This window comes from Somniosus microcephalus, chromosome 10 (genome assembly GCF_052327205.1).
Source record: "Somniosus microcephalus isolate GS21.2 chromosome 10, FLI_Smic_1.0, whole genome shotgun sequence".
In the NCBI taxonomy this organism is placed as follows: Eukaryota; Metazoa; Chordata; class Chondrichthyes; order Squaliformes; family Somniosidae; genus Somniosus; species Somniosus microcephalus.
In genome coordinates this window covers 164,904,732-164,927,442 of record NC_140996.1, presented here as the reverse complement: position 1 = coordinate 164,927,442, position 22,711 = coordinate 164,904,732, and the positions used below count along the sequence as shown (strand labels likewise).

General features: G+C 40.5%; 1 protein-coding gene across 4 annotated transcripts in view; it reads left to right on the top strand.

Moving 5' to 3' along the window:
* The window catches only part of cwf19l2 (CWF19 like cell cycle control factor 2), a 250,839-nt gene that overhangs the window by 110,874 nt on the left and 117,254 nt on the right, over positions 1-22,711 (top strand). For all 4 annotated transcript variants that reach the window (XM_085999076.1, XM_085999075.1, XM_085999077.1 and 1 more), the window contains exons 7-8: positions 2,222-2,337; positions 8,359-9,185. In XM_085999076.1, the coding sequence (XP_085855202.1) occupies positions 2,222-2,337; positions 8,359-9,185 (943 nt within the window). The remainder of the gene's footprint in view (positions 1-2,221; positions 2,338-8,358; positions 9,186-22,711) is intronic.

Here is a 22,711-nt window from a genome sequence, read left to right as displayed (position 1 = left end):
TTCAATTGCAGTTATACTGAATAACAGGACACAGACTACAGAAGTAAGTAAACAGGTCTTTAGTGATTGAGGGGTCAGGGCTGAACTGAGATACACTTTGCTCCGCAGGGTTTATATACCGGTGTGGTCACCACCGGTACTACAATGTACAGGAGCCATCAAAAAGTAGTCCATCACTTTAAGGTATCCTCTTAAGGTGGTACAGGTTACATACACTACAAAAATAGTTTCAAGTTGTAATCGTAGGGAGATGTAGTACAGCAAGAGTGGAAGTTGCTTTTAAAACAAGCCAGGCCAGCAGCACTGAGCACTTTTGGCTGTGCATCTCTCAGTAGTTGGGAGAAAGGAGATCTCTGTACACACATGCATAAACACATGAACAGTGCTCTCTGGTAACCAGTCTGCAAATACCAGTGACATTTCTAACATTAGCAACACAAGAAGTACAGTTTAAAAAAAAAAAAAAAAAAAAAAAAAAATTGACTTGCATTAGTTACAATTTTCCTACAACCAGCGTGAAGCGGGAGTAGTATCAGACTATCTCCACGAGGTGTCTCACAACCCAGATTTTGAACTTGCACTAGTTTCACTGCATATTTTGCATCATTACAAAACTGAAATCATTTCACAGCCACACAAAATTTGCAGTTTAACTTCCCTATAAATCATAATAGAAAAATAACAATCTGTTTGCTGTTTCACCATTAATCTAGCATTGTTATCCTGCCTAATTTAGAAGCAGTATGCTTTTTTTGGCACAGTTCTTTGTGCTTCTACTTTCAACAGCCTGGGAAGGGATTTATGTACCAAAGAAACCACCTATGATAAGTGATGCTGTAATTATCAGCAGATAACTGCAACAAATAATCATGATTAAAAACTTCTATTATAAAACAATTGTGTTTGGACATATGTGTGAGAGGCGAAGCTGATGAAATGGAAGATAAGAGCGCATGAACATGGTCCTTTTGCCCAGGAGGAATGGTATAGAATGAGGTGGAGTGTGTACATGACCTGTGCAAGCAAGAGATCATTGGGAATTTTAGGCACTATTTGGACGAGAGAGCCATTGGAGGCTCCAGTAGACTTCAGGGGAAGCATTTAGTAAATCTGGGAATTTGTTAAACTGGGTATTAATTCAGGCATTGTCTTATGTACTATAATAATTGGGGTCAATCTTTCATTTCTATTCCTGAATTTCAAAAATCAAATGAACATGTTAATTGTTCTTGCTAATGCCAAAATATTGAAAGCTGCACAGTTGATGGTGAGAGGCTTGTTTAAATGTATTTTTCAAAATTAAAAATTTATTTAAAAAGTGAAAGATATAGTGGAGCCAAAAGTGTGCGTATGTCAGAATCTGAAAGACAGATATTTAGTGGTATAAGTTAAGTAGTTGACTGGAATATTCTTACATATCTATAAGAGTGTCTCACTTAAGAACTAACACTATGATTGGAAATATTCATTGCCACGCTCCTCACTTGACAGCTTTTCAGCTATTTTATTGAAATCCCTTTTACAGATATTTAGATAAAACAAAATGCAGGATGGTATACTCCTAGGTATAAAGTTACTATATAGTTGGCCACCAATCTATGGAAAACATTTGGGCTCACATTGTTTAAACTATGTCTCAAGATTTTTTGACCATTTTTACAGAGAATTTTGGAAACGGGTTACTTTTGAATGTTGAGTTTCTAATTCGAAGTGTATTCATGCTTTTAAAAAGGCACTGATACGATGGGTGGCTAAAATGTTACTGGGCTAAACTTCAGTGGTGTTTTGACATAAACTGTAAAAAAATAAATAAACAAATCATTAGTCTGTCTTGGCAATTTTGTTGGGAAGTCTCCAGTTCTTTCTGGCTGTGAACAGCAGAAAATGAAAAATAAATAGAGGCAGAGACATTGTTAGGACCAGAAATGGCTATGAAATCAGTTAGGTTTTTAAAAACAGAAAGCTGCATGAGCAAGCTTTGGCCAGGCTCAGAAGGAGAATGCGGGTTAGTTATGAGTTATTTGATTTAGTAAATTAAGTAAGATGACTCACTGATGTGGGCATGTGTGACATGTTCAATATTCTGTATTACGACACAGCAACAATCCTTATTTTAAACATTGCAAAATCGTAATTTTAATTTACATTTAAACAAAAATGTATTTTGTAAATCATTGAACTTTAAAGCTTAAACTTATTCCTAATTTTTTTGAACCAATAGCTGCCACGATAGAAGATGGTGGGCTGAGCTGGCTGAGACAATCCTATAAGCGTATGAAGGAGCAGGCAGAGGGAGATCAATGTCGACTGGAGGATGTAATTGCTGCAAGATATGGGGTAAGGGCTTTTTAAAGTAACTAGCCAAAAATGATTATTGAAATTCTACTTTTCTGTTAGCCTTCAACTTCTAATTCCCAAACTTTAAACATTCCTTTTGATTTCCCCTTATTTGGGTAAGGTGCCACATTTCTGTAGATTGATTCCAAGTAAAGTTCAGTTAAAGTCAGCAATTTGATCTTATATGCTACGTTGCATTTGACAGATTGTGCTGACTGTACTTGCATTTGCTCTTAAGCCTTCTAGTATTTAATCCCTTTGCAGCCTTCAGTATATGAACGTTTCTCATGTGTATGAAAATTAAATTAATTTTTGAGTTAAGAAAAGTAGATTTTTATTCTCTTTATGTAAGAGAATGAGTTTGAAGCATTCTTTTATTTTAGATCGAATTATGTGATGAATTATGATGCATTCCTACACAACAAGTTAATAAGTATCATTAATAGCAGAAACATGCTATGAAGAAAACCAGCAGATGCATGTAGAACACCTTTTTGCTACAAAAAATCAATAATGTTTTATTCAAAAAGGTAGTCATTTTTCAAAGCCACGGAAGTAAAGTTTTAAATATTTTTTAAATAGAAAATATAGAATTGTATTGCAAAATGTAATTGGATATTAAAACTGGGATAATAGACCTATTGCTTATACTAGTATCTGCGAACAAGAAAATTATAGACAGCCCTGCATGCTCCCAGCATTGTAATGCACAAGTAACTTTGGTTCAATGGCACAAAATGAAATCTACACTCAGGAAATGGGATAATTTTTCTCCTAATTGAGTTTGTAGCCAGCAATTTCACAATTTACAGTTTAGTCTAGTACTGATTTTGTTTGTCTCATTGCCTAGTTTGCGACAGCCTGATTTAGCTCCCTTTAAAGCCAAAAGCAAAACCACACTGAAACTCATAACAACTTAGTGCTAGTAATATGCAGAGCTTTCATTTTTACTTTAGTCTGTTTGACTCCATCTGTAAATAGTAATTTACCACCTCTGCTGATTTATTTGTAGGAGGCAGTCTGTCTCCTCAAATCTTTCTGTTATCAGGTTCAGGATAATTTAAGAATAAACATTTTCTGTTTGAAGTAATAACTATTTTACTTTTTTTTAACATTTGGCAGATTTGGAGATACTCCTCCATTCATTACATTTAACACATGCACAAATTGAGCATTAACTCTTAAGATCAGTTTGTGGCGTTCATGCTAACACGGTATTCAGTCACTACCAGTGTTCTCTCAAATTCCTGCTTTGACTAAACTAGTGTCAAGGATGTTAACCGAGATTATGTAGCAAGTCCTATTTAGCCTTGTTAAATACCAATAAAGGCGACCTTGCACAAACTTCCCACAGCAAATGTATATATCATGCCTGATTTGAGCTGATATTGGATCAGCTGAAGAAACGGGAAGGTATGGAAAGTGAACTAAAACAGCCAATGCATAGTCAACAGTTGAGAGATGGAGCTAAGTGCATAGTGTCTCTGAGTGGACAAAATCTCAGACTGTCCACGTTGTCTCAAATATATACGCACTGAGGGCATGTGTTACCATGAGCTGTGTTTCTTTTTGATACTGCTTATCTTGAAATGAAAATCACAGTATACATGTTAATATTGAGTTCTGAATGTTTATTTACATAGGGTCTGCAGTTAGCTAGCAGGAGTGCTAAATGTATTAAACCCACGCTTATCATGGCTGAATTGTATTTTACTTTGTGAATGCAGGCATTGAAATTCAAAGCCCAAAAAAGATCAATGAACATCAGATGTAGGTCCAGGGTTGTAATTTGTCACAGTAAAGTTTTGACATGAGCAGAGGAGCTGGCTGTCGCTAACGAGCTTAGTACCTGCAAAATAAGCTGTAGAGAGTTATTCAGCATTGCTATGTTGTGTATGTACTGGCAGTGTTGAAGAACAATGACAGCTTTTTTTTAGGTGACTTTTAGAATTCTATATTGATTTTCAATTACAGTAAATTGTTATGTTTGAAGTTAAAGGCCTTAAATCACAAGAGCACGAGATAGATTCAGCTGAAGAAAGCCCATAAGCCCATTTGTGATTGCATACTTCAAGAAAGAAGTCTTGTCGTCCTCCCATGACAGCCTTTGTTGTTTCTTAAATGAGAATAGCAAAGGCGCCATTGAGATGAGAATATTTTTCACCTTATGCTTTTCAGCTAGGCAATAATATTGAGGCACAGATCAGTGAAAGGTCATGCTAAATAATGACTCATGATTTATAATGTTAAGTTATGAACACCAAAACATATTATATTCTTGCATAGTGATCCAGCATAATTGTGCAAGATATTGGAAAAAAGGAACTCCAAATTTTGATTCAAGTACAGTAATATTTGAATGGTTTATCACTATTTATCAAAATAATAGGTTTAACAGTATGATGAATGTGTACCTGAGTTTTTATGAAAACCAGAATCTCAGCAGCACACTATAATTGTTTATTCTTTCGATGATTATGCCAAAAATGCTTCCTCTTGAACCATCTGATCTAATTTTCTCCTTGTTGAAGTTGGTGAATATGTATCTGGGAGTTGGTAGGCATTGTATCAATTGAACAGCATGGAGCACTCCCATGAACAATAATTTTACATAAACTGCAGCTTTATTACACCAACAAAATGGCCACCAATAGAGCCTTGTGGGTAAATCAGGTTTCCCTCACTTTTAGCAGAAAAGACACCAGATGCAGGATTGCAGGTACACTGCTCAATGGCAGTAATCAAATTTGGCAAATTTCAATTTGTCAAGTGCCTTGTTAACTGCTTAACTAGGGTTGCCAACTCTGGTTGGAGGCATTCCTGGAGGTTTGATCACGTGATGTTCAGACCACATGTCATCTGACCAGGTGACACCTGATCATGAGACGCATGATCACGTAACATCTACAAATTCGTCTACATTTACCGTATAAAGGTTTGGTCCCCTGTAGTTGTGCTCTTTACTCATGGTTTTACGCCAGTAGCTGTTGTGCGAGAAGTTCCAAGAACCAGGAGGCGAAGAGGAGAAACTGAGGGTGGGGAAGAGGAGAAACTGAGGGTAGGGGAGTGATTAGCAGGGAGGAACCAGAGCTGGGAGGAACTTTGATTCCACCAGTAACTAATAGTAACTCACTGAAATTGCACCAATAACTGATGGTAATCCTAGTATCACTCAAATTTCCCTCATAACCAACAGTAATACAGTAACTCACTCATATATCTAATACTTATAGACTAACGCCCCAACACCCTACCTGGAACTAGTAGTAATCCTATAACCCCCCTGACATTCACCCTGAAACCATAGCCAGAAATGCCCTGTACTGTCTGTTCAGTCCCCAGTTGATGCTACTTTTAATAGGCCCCATCTCTCCCCTTATCTCCTTGATCTCTGGTTTGGACTCCGGTTCTGTGTGACGGTGATGACTCTGAACTGGGAGCCTCAGTCAGAGCTGGTCTGTAGTTGAACTTCACACGTCAATACCGGCCTGCACGGACTGACCTGAACGAAACCGAGAGATCGCACAAAGGGCAATGGGCTCGGCACTCACAGGGCAAATTGTTCTAAGCTTGGCTCAGCACCAACATTTCTTAACCACTCCCTGGACTCAGACTCTCCATAACTCCATAGAATGATAGAAAATTCAGCACAGGGGGAGGCTCAGTGCCTGTGTAGCGTGCTGACGCTCTCCACTGTAACTCCATTCTCCAGATCCTTTTATATTCCTTCCTTTTAATCATTTATCTCATTCATTTTTAAACAATGGTCTAGTTTGCCTCAATAGCCACATAGGGAGGTATCCCATAGTCTAATAGCTCTGATTTCAAGAACCTTCTTTCTTCCTTCCCCCTTGATTCTTCCAGTGCAAATTCTCAGTCTCTGTCCCTGTTTAGTAACAGTAAGGTCCCCAGGTTTCACTCACCCCGTTACTGGCTTCTCACTCTATTGATCCCTATGTCCAACCCATTCCCCAGTCTCCATCTCTCCCCGAGCTCCCATTCCTCAGTCTCCCTCTCCCTGGGCCCCCATTCTCAAGTTTCCATCTCCCCCGAGCCCACATTCCCCAGTCTCCATCTCTCCCAGAGCCGATATTCCACAGTTCCCATCTCTCTCCGAATCCCAATTCACAGGGTCTCCCCTGACTGCCAACCCCCGCGACCCCCCTTGCTGCCGACTCCCGAGACCCTCCGATCGCAGATGCCCGAGGTCCATCAGGTCCCCTAATTTCAGAAAGCCGAGGCCCCCTGATTACTGACTCCTGAGCTGCCTCTGACTCCCAACCCTCAATTGTTTTTGACACTCCCGCTGGTCCCGGCTTTCTATGTTGGTGGATGTTGTCACCGGGCTGGAGGCAGGAAGTTACACTACACAGTGGAACCCCGTGCAGCTGGCACCTGAATGAAAACTGAAGGTGAGGTAGAGCGGTGTTCCAGAGACTAGTTCATTCACCCTGCACAGGGACAGACTACAGCGCCAACACGCACGCACGAATTGGCGATACAACTAACTTTTCTCCTGAGTTTCCAGCAGCAGTGCTGGGAAAAAAACCTCCGATTTCAGGAGACTCCAGCTGAAACCGGGAGGGTCGGGAACCATATGCTTAACAAGTTGCTCAGCAGGATTATTGTAGGTGCCTTCTGACTGGGTATTCAGTTGTGCTTGAATTCTTACAACTTTAATCGTACAGGAATCACACTACTGTATTAAAAATAATACATTCCTAAAAGTTTTTTTTTAGACTGGCTGGAATAAAAAAGTAGTTTCCATTAGTTTTTTGAGCACAAAATATTATTCCACCACCCATTTAGTGTTCTCTCAAACTACACAATTAAAAAGATCTATCAAAAACAGCAAACTCCTCTTGCATCAGAAACGGTTGCAGATAACTTCAACTGAGCAGTGTAGGCCAATTATATTAGATGTTTTGCATCAGTGTGAATGACTGTCAGCTTCCAGCTAGACACTCTGGGGGCGATTTTGTCAGGGGTCGGGTTTGGAGGCGGGACTGCTGGCAAAATCAAAAAGATTGGCAGCGGGTCTCGAACCCGCCTCCAATCAATCCTCCCGGGAGTCGGGTCCCCGATTTGCGCAGGGACCCAACTCCTAGCGGCGGGAAGAGGATTATAGCCACTTAACTGCTTGTTAACAGGCAGTTAAGAGGCTTTTTCCAATTTTGGCACTTCTACTGCGGGCTTCCTGACGTCGGGAAACCCCGCCAGGGTAAATGTGGCGTGCTGTGGGTCTGCTGTAATGTTTGTGTATAGATGACAGCTGCAGAAGTGGTGTGAAGGATCCAATGGGACACTGGTGAGTTGCAGAGGTAAGAAAATGTTGGGAAAGACATTTTTAATGTGTTTAGAATTTTCTGTACGTGACAAGCTTTGAAGTGTTTGTGGTCCCACCTCATTGGGAGAACCTCTCTCACCAGTGACAGATCGCTTCTGTAACCTCACCTGCAGCTGCCATCTGTTTTAGCCTAAGGAGAGAGTTACTGGAGAGTCTGGGTGCAAGGTCTCACCTTTTGTATAGTGATTGTCAGTGTTTGCAGCACCTCAGTGCTGTCAAACACTGAAAAAAATCATGTCAAAAAGAAATGGTGGTGGCCCCTTTAAGAAAATCGGCAGATGATGCATCATCAAGTGACATCATTTGACACAGGCTTTCTCTTAATTGGCTGGCAAGCCCAATTGACGCAAAATAGCGTCGGAGGTCGCTGGGGGCGGGACTAGAACCCGAAAGGCAGCAGTTCCGCTCCCAGCGCGCCTCTTCAGGTAAGATCCCGGCCTCAGCCTTACATCTGATTGATCTGAAAACCGCATTCTAAAAGTATTTATGTGAATTCGTATTTGTGGGAATTATAGTGACAGATGAAAAGTGATCTTATCAGATGAATTTTTTTATTGCAAAGAATTTAGACTTTAGAATGAAGTGATAATAAATAGAATGAAGTGATAATAAAAGCAATCACAATACAAAGATTTAATTATGGTGAATGTTTTTATTTTTCCCCTCCCCTTTAGTCTATGAATGTATTCCAGCAGAAGCTACAAGAAGCTGAAAAAGTTGCAGCATCAAAATATCAAAAAGGCAGCGATAGGAATCGGAGAGAGAGTTGGAATAAAACAAGAAACTGGAGTTCTGATCAAAATGATGAGAAAGAATATGGTTCTGATAGGGGACAGAGTGGAGACAAAGACAGATACAGGGAAGGTGACAGAGATACTGAAAGAGAGAGATCAAAGGAAAGTTTCCAGGACAAATTCAAGCGGAAAGAAAGGGATAATGAAAGGAAAGATATTATTGATAGATACAGAGACAAATATAAGTCCAGTGATAAGGAAGTAGAAGTGGAGCGTGCCAAAAATATATGTACAGATAAAAGTGGAGAAATTAACAGAACCAGAGAAGAAAAACATAAACAGAGAGAACAAAGAAGTAGTAGTGCCAGAGTTTTAGAAAGTGACCATTTCCATGATAGGGCGGAAGAGAAATCTTTATCCTTAAACAATTTAAAATCTAAGTTTAAGAAGCTTGAGGATATAGGAAGTGGTAGCAGCAAATGGGGCAGCAGGCTTCCAAGCTCCTCTAACCGCATGCCAAAATCACACGGTTCCTATAGTAGTGGTTTTCAAAAACCAGACAGTGGTAGTGATAGAATGGCAACATGGTGCAGAACCAATAGTGGAGACAAACCACCAGAAGAGCCCACATCATTGCCACCTCAGAGCAGTGTTTTAGAACATGAAGGAACCCCAAACTCTAAGGACAAGTGGATAGAGACCAAGCCCAGAGAAAACAGTCCGGTGCAAGCAGAATCTTCACAAGGCCAACAGAAGTCAAGTTCAAGGTAGGTGTTATAATGTCGAGAGGGACCCTGGTTCCGAATGATTCAAAGTTGACCTGTTGTTGACAGTGATTCAACTTTATCCAGCACAAGCAAGACTTAATACATTACAGTATTCGAGCAGCAGTTTATAGAGTATAATTGAGAATTATATCACCGTGTTATGCCCTTGAGTAGAAGTCGCGACTGTGAGTAGGCTGCACCCTGTGTCTCTTGTCGCTTGTCTCTCTCTCGGGTGTCCCCTGGATTATTCCTGAAATTTTCTACCCTTTCTGAAATCCTCTACACTTTGTGGCTGTCAAGACCCCCTTCCTATATCCTTACTCTCATTCAAAACCTATGAAATCTTAGTCACTGGCTTACACCCAATTCCCCAAAATCCAATCATGAAGATGCCACATCCATGGCACCTTTGCTTTCGCGGGTTCTGGTCTTATGACCCCCCTTACCTCATCTGTTTTTGACCATCAAAGCTCATATCTGGGGTAGGTATGACAACACAAAAGAACATGCCTCCACACTGTAGAGATATGCGCCCTGCCAGACATCATAATATTCCGGCACGGTTGCAGCTAAAACTGACCTTGGTTCCAGCAGCTACCTCCACTCTGTGCCCTATCCTTACTGTTGGCTAATATCCAACTTTCGTTAATTCACCCAACAGCTTCCCTATTCGACTATAGCAGCCCTCTTTTTCACCCCAGGCTGTCTGGGTTACGGCTTACTCACAGACTTTAATTGTAAGTAAAGGGTTACTTGTCTCATATAATTCAGGTTATCATTGCATATAGTTAATGATTACAGACTTTTATATTTAATTCTTACACACAATTATAAATCCATTACTGATGATTATATCACTAAAGTTAGTAAAACAAGTATTCTAGAAAAAACAACTAATCCATGATAATCTTACAGTCCCCAGCTTGAAGGGGAGGAGCTCCTTCTCCTACCCCTCGCTCAATCTTATTTCTTATCCTGCTGCAGGAGGTCCACTAATTCTAAGTTATTAGCAAGTCAACCAAGTACATACATTTCAAGCAACAGATCATGGTGCAGACAAAGAAAATCATAATACATTGTACAGAAAGCTACAGTTTACCATATCATAAATAAGTCATGGACTTAAAGGATTCTCCAGCGCTTACTTTACTTGTATCCAAGTATGATTTCTCCCTAGCCCTCAATTATCATAATCCAAATTCTATGTCGCTCTCCAATTTCAATCCCTCTGACCAGTACCAGTGTGTTTAACTCTATCCTGATTGTTTCATTAATGAAATAATTTCTCGATGGAGTGTAAGTGCCTTGATGATTTAAAAGGTTGTCTCACTCTCCTGAGCCACATTAACAATTTCGTGTCGTGCTGTTGTCAAGTAACTGAGCATGTCTGAGACCCGTCTTCAGTGCAAATTCACCATGCATTTCCAAATGCTAATTGCCTCATACGTAACAAATCACATCTACACACATACACCGGTATCCAAATACCATGCCACACGTGCCATCCAATGCAAGCCATTCTTGGGCTTTTAGGTGAACTTATCAAACGATCGTGGGGTTGTCTGGAGATTTTTGCTCATCCTCCCCCCACTGCATGGTCCCATGTCTTGGGCAGTGGCCAGGCTATCAAATTCAGTTTTCTTAAAAAGTTCATAGGCAAGGACAGAAGCAGCTCCAAGAGAAAGCTATCAATTTACTATTCTTACCTACACTTTCCTGACTTTCACTAGAATGTTAGGAAAATTCCATTTGGTAGTGTAATTTTCCTGTTTCTATCTTACATCCTCAATCACTTCCTCTCATTCCATTTTACATCCCATTAATTACCATTCTATCTCATTCATGAGCCCTGGAGAAACTTTGCTGTTCAATACAATATTCTCATAATATCGTTAAAACAAAAATCAAATGTTCCCTAATACAAAAGCAAAATATTGCAGATGCTGGAAATCTGAAATAAAAACAGAAAATGCAGAAAATACTCAGCAGGTCAGGCAGCATCTGTGGAGAGAGAAACCATCTCCTTTTGCTTTGTACAATCATACCTTTTGTCATTTAGTCACTCCTGCCTTCCACCCTATCACAGACTTTCCCTCTTGTTCTTTCCTCCCCTCCCCCTTTTCCCTGCCCCTGTACTTGCTTAAAATCTTTTACATGTCGAACTTTTTCCAATTCTGTTGAAAGGTCATCGACCTGAAACTCTGTTTCTCTCTCCACAGATGCTGCCTGACCTGCTGAGTTTTTCCAGCATTTTCTGTTTTTATATCAAACGTTCCCACTTGGTCCCAGTTATTAACACATCATGTTTGTTTATTCTTTATTGTAGAGGACCTTGTTATTTCCCCAAATAAGCCGATATATTGTGCCTGAGTCCCTTTTGTCATTTCAAAATGATCCCAAATCCAAATAGCAATGTTGTTGGACTGACACATTTGTCAGTGTTCAATTTTAGTTTCCCCCAAACTTTCTTCCTTGATGCACAGCAATGAGCAGGCCCACCTAGATAGCTTTCCACCAGTTTATTTTAAGGAAAATTGAATTATCCCTTTAAACTTCAGGTCGATTTTCCCCTCTTGAGTGCTTGAAACAGCAACTCACTTCAGTTTATCTTTATCAATTCCAATTTCAGAAAAAATGATGCCCAGGCTTGGTGGTTTTACATGGTGTTTTTACATTAAAGACAGAAGTGCTTGCAATTAATTTGGAGGTAACTTCCATATCTCCCCACTTGAGCACTCTATCTCAGAAGATAACAAGTGACCCTAAATTGGTTAAGCCCGAGCCTCTGAAAGGCAAAATCTTAAGTCCAAATCATCACCATGCTGTAATTTTTGATGTCTGCAGATAAATTATTAAATTATTAAAACTGCTGTATCTCTTGCTTGCCATCAATATTCATGCGGTGGCCACCTATTTAAAAAAAAAATCACCTGGGAATCCACTGTGGCTCTGCTTAAGACCCCAAGGGGTTAAGTTGTCAATTCATAATTTCCTTCTGTAAATTCAGTAATGCAAAAGTTGTTGCTTGGTGAATTTTTAAAAAAGCTGTCAGTGAAAAGGGTTAAATCCTTTGTAGGTTTATAAGAAGGCAGAGTAAAATATTGTCAGACGCATGCAATTGCGTCACTTCACATAAATTTTTTAAAAAACTTTCCCGGTTGAAAAAGAACCAAGTGCCAATTTACTTTTTCCAAGTCTTTGTACCTTCAAAACTTCCTTAGGAATTAAAAAAAACATTAAAACAGCAGAAATCATTAGTAACATCATGATTAACTTTAAATAACACAATACAGAACAGATAAAATAATCAAAATAGCACGTGTTTACAAAAACCCAGTAAATTACATCATCTTTCTCTTTTTTTCCTTCAGGCAACTTGCCAAATGACTGAATATAACTGGAGAAAAATTAGTTTTCACGTTTAAACAAATCAAATTAAAGTGCTTTGGAAAGTTTAAATTATGTAGCAGGTACCATAGCAACCGCAACTCCAGGGCTAAATCTTATATTTTTTAAACAAATGGCCCCTGATTTACAGTTGCATGCCCCAGTCAAAATAAATACACACCAGCATCTTTAACTTAAACTGTAAATTTCAAAGTTCTCCCCACTTCTAGGTGCATAACCTTAAATTGAAATGAACATACTTAATCAATCACATTCATGCAACTTAGAAATATTGATCCTGGTAATGGGTTATAAACTCCAAAGGTGCCAAATATTTTTCTGTCATATTCCCAGGTAGCGAGCCTGCACACACACTTAAATCAGTTCAAAAATCAAAAACATGGTTCAAGTATCTCCCAAATAATGACATGTGTATACATACATAAATCAATTAACAAACTTAAAACAGCACGTCTCCAGGAAAGACATTAATTAAAAATGTTTAATACTTTCAACATGAAAGACAAGACTACACAGGGTTAAATGGCTTTTGGTTCTGTGCACAGAACAGTGGGTGGAGCTAAAACAGACATAACAGAGACTTCTTTTAAGATAGACTTTCAGACAAAAGAAATGCTGTAACTTCCTGAACATTCATAGTCAGGAAAACTTCCACACTTTAACACACACTTTCACACAAACTGAAATTCCAGCATCCTTTAAAGTTCATTTCACTCAGTAATGATCATGTTTTACTTTTCTTGGCACAGAAGTTGGCACCATATACCATCAGCTTCAGTGCTAGTTTCATCTTTAAGTTCCTTTTCTTTCGCCTTTTGAACTGTTGTCTCAGCAGCTTGTTTTGGTTCTCTAACTCACTTCTTTTCATTCAATTGCGCTGCTACCACAGCCCCTGTCTGGAGTTGGGTCAGCTTAGAGCACCATTTCTAGTTTCTAGTTGCTGGTGTTCTTTTCCCCTCTATTATTTTCTGCCCTTCTCTTGTTCTCTGTGATTCTAAATGTTTCTCTTCTCTTACTTCACTGCGCTGGGCACAGAAATGGGCTGCATTGTCTAATTTGACCTTTCCCAGAGACACTTGGCTCTGGACCCACTTTATTGCCTTCTGATACGAGTCTCCTTCCGGACTTGTCAGAAATTATACTAAATCAGTTACACATAATTTTCTGAACTCTTTATCCCTGGCATGTTGAACTTAAGCCTGCCATTGCTACTAACTCATCGCTAACTAGTGGGGTGCCACAGGGATCGGTGCTGGGGCCTCAACTATTTGCAATCTACATTAATGACTTGGATGAAGGGACTGAGTGTAATGTTGCCAAGTTTGCGGATGATACAAAGATGGGTGGGAAAGCAAGTTTTGCAGAGGACTCAAAGAACCTGCAAAGGGATATAGATAGGCTAAGTGAGTGGGCAAACATTTGGCAGATGGAGAAGAATGTGGGAACGTGCGAGGTTATACACTTTGGCAGGAAAAATAAAAAAGCAAATTATTATTTAAATGTAGAGAGAATACAAAATGCTACAGTTCAGAGGGACCTGGGGTCCTTGCGCATGAAACACAAAAAGTTAGCATGCAGGTACAGCAAGTAATCAAAAAGGCAAATGGAATGTTGGCCTTTATTTCAAAGGGGTTGGAGTATAAAAGCAGGGAAGTCCTGCTACAACTGTACAGGGTATTGGTGAGACCACACCTTGAGTATTGCATACAATTTTGGTCTCCTTATTTAAGGAAGGATATACTTGCATTGAAGGCAGTTCAGAGACGATTCGCTATGTTGATTCCAGGGATGGGGGGGTTGACTTATGGGGAGGGATTGGGCGGGCTGGGCCTATGTTCGTTGGAGTTTGGAGGAATGAGAGGTGATCTTGTTGAGGCATGTGGGAGACTGAGGGGGCTCGACAAGGTAGATGCAGAGAGGATGCTTCCCCTTGTGGTGAAATCTAGAACGCGGGCGCACAGTTTTAGAATAAAGGGTCGCCTTTTTAGAACTGAGATGAGGAGGAATTTCTTCTCTCAGAGGGTTGTAAATCTGTGGAATCCTCTGCCCCAGAGAGCTGCGGAGGCCGGGTCATTAAATACATTTAAGGTGGAGATAGACAAATTTTTGCAAGATAAGGGAGTGAAGGGTTATGGGGAGCGGGCGGGGAAGTGGCTTTGAGCCCAAGATCAGCTATGATCTTATTGAATGCTGGAGCAGGTTCAAGGGGCCAAGTGGCCTATTCCTGCTCCTATTTCCTATTATTACTGGTAGGTCGCAGTGTCCTACACGCCCCCGAAGGTTCCCTTCCTTAACTGGCTAGGTCGCGTCAACCACACCAGTCCTAGGATCTTGCTTGTACTGAATAGTTTGAGAATCAACTGTCAATCAACATCCTGGCTTAGGCTCGCCAATTTATAAGATGCCAGAGGGACCCTGGTTCCGAATGATTCGAAGTTAACCTATGTTGATGACAGTGATTTAACTTTATTCAGTAAAAGCAAGACTTAATACATTACAGTATTTGAGCAGCAGTTTACAGAGTATAATTGAGAAGTATATCACCCCGTTATGCTCTGGGTAGAAGTCGTGACTGTGAATAGGCTTCACCCGGTGTCTCTTGTCTCTCAGGTATACCCTGGATTCTTCCTGAAATCTTCTTATACCCTTACTTTCATTCAACACCTATGGAGTCTTACTGAACCAATCACTGGCTTACACCCAATTACCCAGAATCCAATTATGAAGGTGCCATGTCCACAGCACTTTTGCTTATGCAGGTTCTGGTCTTGTGACCCCATTACATCATCTGTTTTTGACCATCAAAACTCATATCGGGGTAGTAATGGCAACACAAAAGAAACAAGCAAAGGATGACTAAAAAAATAATAGAGAGAAGATGAACTATGAAAGTAAACTGGCAAGAAATATTAAAACAGAAAATAAGAGCTTCTACAGGTATATAAAAAGGAAGAGAGTAGCTAAAGTAAACATTGGTCCCTTAAAGGATGAGAATGGGGAATTAATAATGGGGAACGGGGAAATGGCAGAGACTCTGAACAAATATTTTATATCTGTCTTCACGGTAGAAGACACTAACCACATCCCAATAATGGATAATCAAGGGACCACAGGGAGGGGGGAACTAAAGACAATCACTATCACTAAGGAAAAAGTACCTGGTAAAATAATGGGACTAAAAGACGACAAGTCTCCTGGACCAGATGGCCTGCATCCCAGGGTCTTAAAAGAAGTGGCTGCAGAGATAGTAGATGCATTGGTTGCAATATACCAAAATTCCCTGGACTCTGGAGAGGTCCCAGCGGATTGGAAAACCACAAATGTAACACATTTATTTAAGAAAGGAGGGAGACAGAAAGCAGGAAACTATTGACCAGTTAGTCTAACATCTGTCGTTGGGAAAATGCTGGAGTCCTTCATTAAGGAAGCAGTAGCAGGTTATTTGGAAAATCACAATGCAGTCAGGCAGAGTCAGCATGGTTTTATGAAAGGGAAATCATGTTTAACAAATTTGCTGGAGTTCTTTAAGGATGTAACGCGCAGGGTGGATAAGGGTGAGCCAGTGGATGTGGTGTATTTGGATTTCCAGAAGGCATTCGATAAGGTGCCACATAAAAGGTTATTGCATAAGATAAGAGCTCACGGAGTTGGGGGTAATAGATCAGCATGGATAGAGAATTGGCTGACTAACAGAAAGCAGAGAGTTGGGATAAATGGGTCACTTTCTGGTTGGCAAACGGTAACTAGTGGGGTGCCACAAGGATTGGTGCTGGGGCCTCAACTATTTACAATCTATATTAATGACTTGGATGAAGGGACCGAGCGTAATAGAAACATAGAAGATAGGAGCAGGAGTAGGCCATTCGGCCCCTCAAACCTGCTCCGCCATTCAATGAGATCATGGCTGATCATCCAAATTCAGTACCCTGTCCCCTAATGTAGCGAAGTTTGCGGATGATACTAAGATGGGTGGGAAAGCAAGTTGTGCAGAGGACACGAATCTGCAAAGGGATATAAACAGGCTAAGCGAGTGGGCAAACATTTGGCAGATGGAGAATGTGGGAAAGTGCGAGGTTATCCACTTTGGCAGGAAAAATAAAAAAGCAAATTATTATTTAAATGTAGAGAGAATACAAAATGCTACAGTTCAGAGGGACCTGGGGGTCCTTGTGCATGAAACACAAAAAGTTAGCATGCAGGTACAGCAAGTAATCAAAAAGGCAAATGGAATGCTGGCCTTTATTGTAAGGGGGTTGGAGTATAAAAGCAGGGAAGTCCTGCTACAACTGTACAGGGTATTGGTGAGACCACACCTTGAGTACCGTATACAGCTTTGGTCTCCTTATTTAAGGAAGGTTATACTTGCATTGGAGGCAGTTCACAGACAATTCACTCAGTTGATTCCTGAGATGAGGGGGTTGACTTACGAAGAAAGGTTGAACAGGTTGGGCCTATACTCATTGGAATTTAGAAGAATGAGAGGTTGAAACATTTTAGATACTGAGGGGGCTCGATAAGATAGATGCAGTGAGGATGTTTCCCCTCGTGGGGAAATCTAGAACTCGGGGGCATAGTTTCAGAATAAAGGGTCGCCCTTTTAGAACTGAGATGAGGAGGAATTTCTTCTCTCGGGGTCGTAAATCTGTGGAATTCTCTGCCCCAGAGAGCCGTGGAGGCTGGGTCATTAAATACATTCAAGGTGGAGATAGACAGATTTTTGCAAGATAAGGGAGTGAAGGGTTATGGGGAGCGGGCAGGGAAGTGGCTTTGAGCCCAAGATCAGCCATGATCTTATTGAATGGCGGAGCAGGCTCGAGGGGCCAAGTGGCCTATTCCTGCTCCTATTTCTTATGTTCTTATGTAACATGTCTCCATACTGTAGAGATATGAGCCCTTGCTGGTCCTATGTTTGTGGTTCACTGCCAGACATCATAATATTCCAGCACAGTTGCAGCTACAACTGACCGTGGTTCCCACAGCTACCTCCACGCTATGCTAATATTCAACTTTTGTTAATTCACCCAATAGTTTCCCTAGTCGACTATAGCATTCCTCTTTCTCACCCCAGGCTATCTGGGTTATGGCTTACTCACAGACTTTAATTGTAAGTAAAGGGTTACATGTCTAATATAATTCAGGTATCATTGCATATAGTTGATTACAGACTTTTATATTTAATTCTTACACACAACTATAAATCCATTACTGATGATTATATCACTAAAGTTAGTAAAACAAGTATTTAAAAAAAAAAAAAACGAATCCATGATAATCTTAGTGTAATCCAATAAATAAGGAAGCTTAGGTGCAATTTTCCTTTGGTTCACATTAGTATTATATGAGTTGTGACATGCCAGTGCCAGAAAGCACTCTTGTGACAACAGCAATTGGCTTAGCACTGGTTCAACTGTATACTGTTCCAGTGACATAAAAAGTTTAAAATTACTGCTGATTAGGAGAGGTATGCTGCAGAAATAAAATATTATTGTACATCTGAGTTGTAGTTAGGGTGACCGGTGGAAGCATCATCTAGCCCTGGCATATTAATTCTGAGTGTTGTGCTTTGATAATCAGTACAGGAACCAGGTAATTTCTGTATCCATCCTCTCATGTTGGAATTTTAAAATTGAAACATCCTAAAAAAGTGAAATTGAACCTGTTCCCTCAGTATTGTGGATCAGCTCATAAATGCATGTTAGGGTTATGTTTTTAAGATGCTCCAGGTTAGTGGCTGAGGTAGTGATTTCCTCTCCAATTCAGGTGACCCAGCTTTAAAACACAGCCTTGACTAATATTCATATTTGGATGTCTTCTCTAGGATGAGTTTTGGTGGGTTGATTTTGTTTGCCATGTGATTGCAGAACAAAGTGGGATAGATTTTCTTGTTCCTGTGCCTGGACAGATTAGATTACCTGGACACAGCATGTGGAGGAAAGTCAGATGGGCTGGGAGAATTGGCGCTGTAGGACTTTGAGTGAGATAGGATGTAGACTGTAGAGTTCTGGATGAGTTGGAGTTTGTGCAAAGTGCAGTTGGGAAGGCTTGTGAGGAAAGCATTGTAGCACTCAAGCCTTGAAGTGACAAAGGCATGGATGTGTTTCACTGGCATTGTGGTGAGGTAGAGGTTAAGGCGGGCAATGTTTGAGGTGGAAGTAAGCGATGTTGGTGACGGTTTGACTGTGTGATTTGAAGCTCAGCTCAGGATCATATAGGACACCTGTTGATGTTTTAGTCCTGCAGTCAACACATAAAGCAGACTGGAGAGACTTGAACGGGAGAGACTGGAGAGTGGTAGAAGAGGTGGGCACAAAACTGGGTGGGAATGATGCATTCCAGGAAGGGCATAAAGGGATATGGGAACAGGGCAGACTCGTGGAATGGGACTACTGCTCGGGTGGAGGATAAACATTAATACAGACTGGTTGGGCCAAAAGGCCCGTTTGTATATGCCAATCTTTATTTAATTCTACGTAAGGTTAGATTGGAGAGAGGACAGTGGTATAAGAGGCCAGAGAGGTTACGGGTATTGTTTTAAGGAAGGTGATGACATCAACTGCAAATCAAACACCTCATCCAATATTATCCAGTATCTTTGAACATCCTGCAATGAATATTTTTTCCAAATGTACAATTTTAGCGTGCCAAAACTAAAATTCCCTTCCTATTTCAGACCATTTTCAATCTTTAACCATAGGATATATTTGGACAGTGACTCTATCTATTATTATTGTTGGCATTGATCACAGACTATCTGAGTGAATTATTACTGAAGAATCTTTGAACCGGTTCAATTTTCTATGGCAATTGGAATACAATAATATGCATTTCTCATTCTGACTATTGGCAAGACCCAGTAGTTGATTTGCATATGAATTAAACCTCAAATTTGAAGCATACAATTTTCTCAAAAAAAATAGTTTAATTCCAACACTTTCAGATTATCTTAGTTTTGAGTGAAGTATAATTATTTTTTTAAGTTACAGGTTGTATAGTTTTAAATGTGCATTCGTGGATTATATTTTGTAACTATACTTCTATTTCTATATGTATTCCTAATGTTTTCTCCCCTGCTTTGTAATTCACGTATCACCTTTCCTCACATCTATCCATTTGTGACATCGCCATTGCAATGCAGTGGGTTGATGCTGCATTCCACACTGCTGCAGTCACCACTGTACCATCATAAATATTTGGTAATGTTTCATTCTCTAAATCCCATTTAATAATATATTAATAAGGGGTAGCTCTAAAAAATATGCATAAATGTCAAATATTCTTTTACTTTACAAATCTCCACTTGCATGAGAAAGAGCATCTTTTCTTTATTTTCACAGTTTAAAGGTTATGTAACATGTTGTTTTCAATAATCTTGCATTCAATTTACAGTTGTTTTTGACCTTCCTGTTGTGTTCTACTGACAAAGCTGTCCTTGACTTTATTCAAAGAGACTGCTATAATTATAATGGGGGTATGAATCTTCATGTACCAACCTGTCACTCACAAATTAAATGACATCAGTCTCAATTGTAATTAAGCTGATGACCTGAGGGTGCTAATTTATAGCACTGGATGGTTAACACATCAGATTCAGAAATAACAACAGAAAATGCTGGAAATACTCAGCAGGCCAGGCAGCATCCGTGGAGCGAGAAACAGAGTTAACATTTCAGGACTGGAAAAAGTTACAGATGTGACAGATTTTAAGCAGGTGCAGAGGCAGGGAAAGGGGGAGGGGAGGAAAGAACAAAAGGGACGGTCTGTGATAGGGTGGGAGGTAGGAGTGGTTAAATGTTGCAAATGGCGATGGCAGAATCATCAACAGCTGCCGCCTGAAAAAATAGGGGCAGAGGTTATGGTCTGAAATTGTTGAACTCAGTGTTGAGTCCAGAAGGCTGTAAAACGCCTAATAGAAAGACGAGGTGCTGTTCCTCGAGCTTACATTGAGCTTCATTGGAACAGTGTGAGAGGCTGACGACAGAAAGGTCAGAGTGGGAGTGGAGCGGATCATTAAAGTGACAAGCGACCGGAAGCTCGGGGTCACGCTTACGGATTGAACGGCGGTGTTCCGCAAAGCGGCCACCCAATCTGCGTTTGGTCTCCCCAATGTAGATGAGACCACATCATGAGCAGCAAATATAGTATACTAAATTGCAAGAAGTATAAGTAAATCACTGTTTCACTTGGGAGGTGTGTTTGGGGCCCTGGACAGTGGGAAGGGAAGAGGTCAAAATGGCAAGGTACCGTAGGGGAGGGACTGTTGGGGGTGATTGAGGAGTGGACCAGGGTGTTGCAGAGATTCATCAGATACATGAAATTCAGTACAGTTTCTTAGCCTTTGAACATTGTTATTTTGTTATCAATTGCTACAGCACACTCCAGTCTGCACATCAGGACTAATGATAGCAACTGGAACTGGAGATTGTGGTCCAAATGACCTAGAGTGAAATTGTTGATAATGAATAAGTTGAACAAAGGCTTCCATTTGCCCCGAATGTACAAGCCAATTAGCAGTCCCCATAATAGTTGTGAAGAATGAAGCCTAAGGCATTTAGTACTGCCTCTATATTGTCATCCAGTACTGGATGAGCAGAAATTTTCTCCAACTAAAAATTGGGAAGACCAAAGCCATAGTCTTTGGTCCCCGCCACAAACTCCATTCCCTAGCCACCAACTCCATCCATCTCCCTAGCATCTGTCTGTGGCTGAACGAGACTTTTTGCAACCTTGGTGTCATATTTGACCCTGAAATGAGCTTCCGACCACATATACGCGCCATCACTAAGACCGCCTATTTCCCCTCCGTAATATCGCCTTACTCTGCTACTGCCTCGGCTCATCTGCTGCTAAACCCTCATCCATGCCTTTGTTACCTCTAGATTGACTATTCCAATGCACTCCTGGCTGGCCTCCCACGTTTTCCTCTCTGTAAACTTGAGGTCATCCAAAAACTCTGCTGCCCGTGTCCTAACTCGCACCAAGTCCCGTTCACCCATTATCCCTGTGCTCACTGACCTACATTGGCTCCCGGTTAAGCAATGCCTCAATTTTAAAATTCTCATCCTTGTTTTCAAATTCCTCCATGGTCTCGCCCTTCCCAATCTCTCTAATCTCCTCCAACCCCACAACCCTCCGAGATATCTGTGCTCCTCTAATTCTGACCTCTTGAGCATCCCTGTTTTTAATCGCTCCATAATTGGTGGACGTGCCTTCTGGTGCCAAGGCCCGAAGCTCTGGAATTCCTTCCCTAATTGTCTTTATGTGGCTCGGTGTCAAATTTTGTTTGATGACGCTCCTGTGAAACGTCTTGGGATGTTTTACTATGTTAAAGGCGCTTATATAAATACAAGTTGTTGTGGTTGTTGATTATCTGTCAATATATATTAGCAAACATCCAGTTTGCCACAAAATTAGATCCCTCCTCTTAACTCCATAAACTTTCCTGGTTATCATTTTGGGCTAAATCTGGTAACATGGAATCTTGTGTATTGCTTGATCCTGAGCTGAGTTTCTTTATTCATACCTACTCTATCATCACAACAACTGCGTTTCATCTTCAAAACATCACCTGCATTTGCGCCACCTTTCCCCATTATTGCCAAGACTTTAATCCATATGTTTACCACTTTGAGGCTTGGCTTCTCAGTTGCTCTCTGGAGCTCTTTTTGGCTTGCTACTTCCCTGCAATGCTTTTAAAAATCTGTCCAAAATGTTTCTATAAGTCTCTGTATCCTGTCTCCTATCTCTTCTGTATGTCTCTGTGCAAGACTTGCACAAGTTTCTTTACTGATATACTCAATATCTATCTTCTATTTTTTATAAACTAAGGCAGGCAGTAAGGTGGAAGCCAACACATACTAGGTTGGAGTTTGAGATGGGGAAAGGCTGTTGGAAAGATGCAACAACATAGGTGGTTGAGAGATTAGATAAGCCTAAACCGGGGCAGAGCTAAGGTCGAAGGATTGGGGAAGTCGAAGCCCAGATTAGGCCAACTTGGTATAGCACAGCCTTGACAACGCCCTCCAATGTTGCGTTGCCATTTGAGCTCGACTTAAAACGGCAACGTGATAAGAATTTTTAAGTTACGTGAGTAAATTATTTGAAGCCAGTTTTGGCTGAGT